The sequence below is a fragment of the Stegastes partitus genome, unplaced genomic scaffold (genome assembly GCF_000690725.1).
Source record: "Stegastes partitus isolate 25-593 unplaced genomic scaffold, Stegastes_partitus-1.0.2 Scaffold407, whole genome shotgun sequence".
NCBI lineage: Eukaryota > Metazoa > Chordata > Actinopteri > Pomacentridae > Stegastes > Stegastes partitus.
In genome coordinates this window covers 396,707-403,671 of record NW_007578138.1, presented here as the reverse complement: position 1 = coordinate 403,671, position 6,965 = coordinate 396,707, and the positions used below count along the sequence as shown (strand labels likewise).

The window sequence follows — 6,965 nt, the reverse complement described above, 5'->3', positions numbered from 1 at the left end:
AGCTGTTTAGTTTGTTGAGTCTTACATTCAGTCCATTTGGTCCATTTTTCTGCAAATTACTGATTGTTGAATTTTTAATATATGTGTGAGTCTCTCCATGTCAAATATCTCCTCAACAATGTCCTTCCATTGGCTGATTGTCGGAGCGTCCTCTTGGTGCCACTTCCTGGTGATGGCCCTCCTTGCTGCTGCCAACAGATCAATCCTTAACTTGAACAAGGTCTTTTGACAGGTTGTTTAGATACAAGACGTCCCATGTGTTTGGAGTTATATATCCCAGTATCATCCTCAGCTCCACCCAGACTTCAGAGATAAGATAAGAGTATTTCTGTGGATCTTCAATGGTATTTTGAGGAGCACTGTGTATATGTGATATCCTGCTCCCCCTGTGTGTGGCACTAGTCGCCCTCCATACCTCCGGAGCAGCGTGGTGGGCACAACAAGCTCCGCGGTCGGTCCGCTCCGTCCTGCCGCTCCGCTGCAGTCCCTCCCTGGCACGGAGGAACCACACCGGCTCCGCTTGGACGGAGAAATGAGCTCGTCCTCCGGCGTCCACATCGCATTGACGTGATTGTTTTTTTTTCCCGCCCCTCCACCCCAACACACCGCCGCACGGATCCTCGCACCGAGAGCCGGAGAGGAGCCGCACCGGTGCGCTGCTGCTGTTTACAAACCTCGGTGTCGGACGGTCCCGCCCGCAGCCCCGGACCATGGCGGAGAGAAGCGGCCGGCTGAGCTTCCCCGGCGGCGGGGCGCTCAACAGACCGGTGCCCATGAACCTGTTCGCCACCTGGGAGATCGACGGATCCTCCCCGAACTGCATCCCCAGGTAGGACGCTGCAAACTTTGAGCCTCCGTGTGTGTGCGTCTGCAGCAGCTCGCTGTGTCATTGTGCCCGGAGGATGCCCATGCAGGCCCTGCACGGCCGGGCAGCCTCTGCAGCGCGGCTCAGCCTCGGTGCGCCTCCAGAGCAGCCTGAGCAGGTGTGTTTCCTGCACTGAGGCGTCCTCTCAGGTGGCCATCCAGTGACAGATGTTTGGAGGCTCCTGTGACCCCAAAAGCTGCAAAATAATAATAATAATAAAAAAGCAATCAGGTTGTGTTCCTGGTGTCACTCCTCACAGCTGTGGACCTGATGCCAGCCATGGTGGGAGAGCAGCCAACCACTGTTTTCATTATGGATCCATCTATTGATTGTGTGAAATGGCAGAAAAATGTTGGAACAGATGCACAGAAGGTGATGTGTTGGAGCCTCGGGGCTTCTCTTTTTATTGTGTTGTTGCCTCAGATGTGCTGGAATCATCACTGTGGTGCTCAGACTGGAGGCCACGAGACACAAATGTACATTTAACATGATTAGAAATCACACATTTGAGCCACAAGTTGTGAAACCTGCTGCTCTGACTCGCTGCATGTTCACTCAGAGCTGCTTTGACTAGAAGATATTAAAGATAAAATAGTGATTGTCAGGCTGTTGTGTTGTCGTCGTGTTTGTTTGCTGATTCTGGAGGCCTTTGGGTGCCTGAAAAGTTTAGAAGCTCAAGTGACTGACAGCAGTGTTTTATGTGATTTGAACATTTGTGCTGCTCTGATGTTTGCAAAACAGTTCACAAGTAAATGAAATCTGGATTTTATTCACTTTTGCACACAGAAAACACACATCGAGGTGTTTAGAAGAAACCAAAGTAGCAAACAAAACTGGCAGAGTGTTGTTTATTTTCATTTTTTTGCCATTTTATTCTCAAGTGAAGACTCTTCTTTTAGCAGATCAATGCTCCAAAACCCAAAAGTTGTTCATTTGTGCAGTGATTTAAGACACAGACGCTGGAATCGATAACAGTTTGGGAACTCATGAGGTTCAGTACATTCCATTTTTTTCATTTAATTCCAATGTGTGTGTTGCTTTAGTGCCCCCTGATGTTGTAAGATAGTTTAAAAGTTAAATTAAAAGTCAGTTTTTAACATTTTATTGACTTTTTAACACAAAAAACCCACATAGGTATGTTTGGTTTCTTCAAATTTGTAGCTAAAAGCATCAAGTTGAGATTTTTTCCAGTTTCTCTCACCTAGAGAGGCTCTTGTTTTGCAAAATAGTTTAAAAAAATTGAATAAATTTGAATTTCTAACACAATTTATTCACTTTTTAACACTAAAAAACCCATGTAGGTGTTTGGTTGCCTCTCAGGCAGCAGCAATATCAGCTGAGTGTTTTTTTTATTCAGTTTGTCTGTGTATGTTGCTGTAGTGCCACCAGGGATTGTAAAATAGTGAAAAAGTTGAATTAAATTTGAATTTTTAACACATCTTATGTAATTTTTACCTAATAAAACCATGTCAGAGGGTTTAGTTTTATCAAACTTGTAGCCAAAAACATCAGGTAAGGTTTTTTTTTAAGTTATTCTCAACTGGAGAGACTCTTGTTTCATGAGATCAACGCTCCAAACCCCAAAGTCATTCATTTATATGATGATTTAAGACCAAAAAATTCAGAAAAGCTTAATATTTTAGATGCTGTAACTTATCGGGAACTCATGCTGTAAAATACCAGCAGTGACTGATGCCATGTTCTCATTCATTTTGAATGTATGTGCTGCTTTGGTGCCACTTGATATTGTAAAACTGCTAAAAAGTTCAATTAAATTTCATTTTCTAACATTTTATTGACTTCTCAATACAGCAAAACCCACGTAGGCGTGTTTGGTTGCCCCAACTCTCAGCTCCAAGCATCAGAGTGTTGTTTTTTCCACTTATTCTCACCTAAAGAGACTCTTGTTTTTGTAAAGTTGAATGAAATTGAAATTTCTAACACAATTTCGTCACTTTTCAACACAAAAAGTCCCATGTAGGCGTGTTTGGTTGATTCAAATTTGTACCTAAAAGGCTCAAATAGTAAATAAAACTATCAGATCAGCACTCCTAAACATGCAAAACTTGCATTTATACAAGAAAAGCAGCAAATCTTCACATTTCAGATGATGGATTCTTAAAAGTTTGACACCTCTGTGCAATAAATGCTGCAGAAAATTAATCTATTATTAAAATGCTACTGTAGCCCTGCAATGGACTGGTGACCTGTCCAGAGTGTCCCCTGCCTTCACCCTAAGTCAGCTGGGATAGACTCCAGCCACCCACGAATGTATAGATAAAATTTACTGTCGACCAACTAATTTACACAAATACCAAGCAGCTTTCATGCACTTGCAGAAGAACTAAAGACATTTTAATGACTAAAATAATGATTTAAAGCAACGCTTTTATCAATAGTTGCTCGTCTTTTTGTCTTTTTTCGTGATTGCTGATGAATATGTTTGTGTTTTGGGCCTTTGGGAATGTGCTTTAGTCCTATTTTTCCACGTTTCTCATCCTAACTTATCATTTTATTGAGGATGTAGCAGAAACTAGTTCCAGTTTACGTAATCTGGGTTAACTGCATATTTGTGTTACCACTACAGAATCAGCAGAAACCTTGTTGATGCTGTGAATATATTTAAAAAACAGAAATAAGGCTGTGAGTGGGAAGAACAAATCGGTGCGTGCAGGCGTTAATCAATTAACCTTTCGTGCAGCGTTACAAAAACTCCTTCTTTAGCCGTGAAATCGAAGCCAAAACCTCATTAGAGGAAGTCAGAAAACACATATTTTAGTGTTGAAATCTGGTGAACGTTCAGCTCTGCGGCTTCGACTCGACCAGCATCAGTCAGCAGCTGTCAGCCTGACAGTGGAAACGGCAGAAGAAGCTGTAATTAAAGTGTGTTTTTATTTTTTCCAGCTGATAAACGCCGCTCTCCATCCTCTTAACTTAATACCTGCATTGCTTTCGGCTGAAATGAGACTAATTCACGTCCAGGAATAGCTGTGGTGTTATTCTGCAGCGTGGATAAAAAGGTTCCTGCGGCTCAGGAGTCCGGGTTCAACCCTCGGGGAGCCTGCATGTCCGTCAGCGTCACATGAAGCTGCTTTGGTGAAATGTTTTGGGGGTTCGGAGGCTTCGCTGCTGCTGCAAACTGACGTTAAAGACGGTTTGTGTTAAAAGGCTGCAGCGCAGCATCGATGCTGTCAGTCAGACTCTGGAGCTGAAGAGCTTCTGGTTAATCAGACGTCAAATCAAGCGTCTCATCCAGTGGAGCTGAACAAACAGACTGCTGGAAGTGGGATTTCTGATCATGCTCTTTGTAGTTTTTGGGAAAAAAACTGGATTTCTGTGGCACAGAGGAATAATTAATACATCGATCAGTACTTGTTAGTGGGTTTAATTCGTTATTATTAGCTGACTTTTATTGGTATTTATTGACTTTAGGAGCTAAACTAAAGCCTGTAAACTTAATCAGCAAAATCACTGATTAAGTTTATTATGATATTGAATTTCACTTCTGGGATAAATAAAGTATTTTTCATCACAGTTTATGTTCACGTCTGCTGAGACTCATATAATATATGTATGTTTTTAAAAACTATTTTTGAACTGTAATTAAAAAAATAATAAATAAATAAAATTACTGGTATTTTACACATTTTTCCTGTTTTGTTACATTACAGATAACATCTAGTAAAACCACTGAAAAAATATTGAATTATAATAATAATAATAATAATAATAATAATAATAATAATTCTAATAATTTTTAAAACATTTGCCGGTAGAATTACACAACTATTTACTGTATTTGAATCAGCGTTAATTATATATTTATTTCCCAGATTTTTGCTGATATTAGGTGGAAAAAAATAGTATATTAAGGATTGAAAAAATGGTGAATCATTATTTTTAAACCATTATTTTTCAGATTGTCCTTGTTTTGTTCAATAATAGATATTTTTTTACTATGTGTGACCATAAATTTACACAGTTTAATGTATTTAAATCAGCAAAAATGATTAGAATTTACAGATACTTGCTAATATTTGAAAGAAAAAAAAAGTATGTATATTAAAGATTTAAAAATGTAAATCGTTCTTCAAACTTTATTTTCCAAACGATCATTTTATAATATGACAGATATCTAGTAAAATCACTGAAGTATTAATTAGAGTATTAATTTACTGGTTAACCTTAACAAAAGGCCAAATCTTTATTTTTACAAATGGTAATTCGGTCTTTTACAACCTTGCCTATGTTATATTTGTTTGTATTTTTACAATTTAAAAAAAAAAAAAAACACACACACACACACACAAAAAAACCAGTTGTCACACTTGCTGCAAGATTTTCAGTTTTGTTTTTTTTAAATGGAAATTTTCTGTTGTTATGTTTTTTACAGCGTATCGGTCACATGACTGTCACTGCAGGTGTGTTCAGATGGGAGCGCTGAAGGCTTTCCAAGACTCTCCGGGGTCACAACATTAATTTGCTTTGCAATGTCATTTACATGACAGACGGAAAGTATAATGTTTGTTTTGCAAAGTGTCCGTATTAGTGAGTACGAGGCCTGTCTGGGATCCTCATCAGGTTTTATAGCAGCAGACTACTGACCTATTTCCTTCCTAAACTTAAAGTAGCTCAGAATCCAACTATAGGAATTCAATCGCAAAAAATCTCATCATCTCTGAAACACTTTGCCAATATCAGTTTGTGTTTTATTGCAGTTCTGTCCGACAGTCTTATTCAGTCTGTTTCGGATAAATCTGTCTTCTTGGTTTGCTTTGCAGTATATGAGGTTCTTGGATTGCAGGATTTTCACTCAAATTTCCATTTTGCTTCACTGGTGGATCGGTTGATTTGATATTTTCATCCCTACCAAAAAAGAAAGCAGAATAGTCGCCTGGGAGGCAGAAGTTGGGGCAGAAAAAAAAGTGAGTTTACAGCAACAGCTGAAGGTGACTCACATGAATGTGTCATTTTTTTTATCAACTCCTGTTTTATCCCATCTGGATTTTGGCAGCTGGAATTCAAACATACGGATTATTAGAGTCTGTAATAAGGAAAAAAATGTGTTTCAGTGATCTTAGAGAACGTTAAATTATGTCTTAGTGAGCTTCTTACGACAGCGACCTCGACAAGCTGCTGAGAATCTAACAGAAAAGAAAATCTTAATTCAAGGTCAAAATATTACTTCCTCAAGAGCAGACAGAGTTTGATTCATCATTCATAAATTCAAACAGGAAAATGTACTTTACACATTCTACAATGAAACTACACTGTGACAGAAACATCAGAAGATCAGCGTATTCACTTAGATGTATCCTCTGGAGACCATTAATGTTTGCACCAAGTTTCATAGCAACTGGTCAAATAGTTGTTGAGATATTTCGCTGACAAATAAAATGTCAACCTCATTGCGGTGGTGAAGTAAAGGTCAGGAGATCACTTAAGTCTGTAGGATTCATCCTCGAGGGATCATGAATGTCTACATGGAATTTCATGCACATCCATCTAATAGATGTTGAGATATTTTACGAGATGTGTCAAATTTCCTACTCAGTTGAAGTGCTGTATAAGACGTCGCTGATCATCAAATTCAAAAGGATTTACCCTTTGGGGACCATGAACTTCAACACTACATTTCTTGGCATCTGAAAATGTGAAAATGTCAACTTTATAGTGGCAGTAGAGTAAAAGTCAATAGATCAGTTAAGTATGTAGGATTAGTCTTCTGGGGATCACGAATGTCTACATGACATTTCACTCCCTTCTATCTCGTAAATGTTGAGGTATTTTTCGAGATATGTCAAATTTCTTACTTGTATGAGGCGCTGTATGAAACATCAGGAGATTAGCAAATTCAAGAAGATTCATCCTCTGGGGACCATGAATGTTAATGCTAATTTTCTTGGCACCTGATTGTCCCTGAGAAGCAAAAATATCAGCTCCATGATGGCACTAGAGTTAAAGTCAGGCGATCACTTAAGTCAGTAGGGTTCATCCTCTGAGGATCACACATGACTAAAAAATATTTTATGGCTATCTATCTGGTAGATGTTGAGATATTTTACTCGATATGTCAAATTTCTTACTTGAATGAGGTGCC

General features: G+C 39.0%; 1 protein-coding gene across 2 annotated transcripts in view; it reads left to right on the top strand.

Annotated features, from left to right (window-relative positions):
* Positions 1 to 526: 526 nt before the first annotated feature.
* The window catches only part of pacs2 (phosphofurin acidic cluster sorting protein 2), a 107,483-nt gene continuing 101,044 nt past the window's right edge, over positions 527 to 6,965 (top strand). For both annotated transcript variants that reach the window (XM_008285534.1, XM_008285533.1), the window contains exon 1: positions 527 to 829. In XM_008285534.1, the coding sequence (XP_008283756.1) occupies positions 711 to 829 (119 nt within the window). In that variant the 5' untranslated portion in view covers positions 527 to 710. The remainder of the gene's footprint in view (positions 830 to 6,965) is intronic.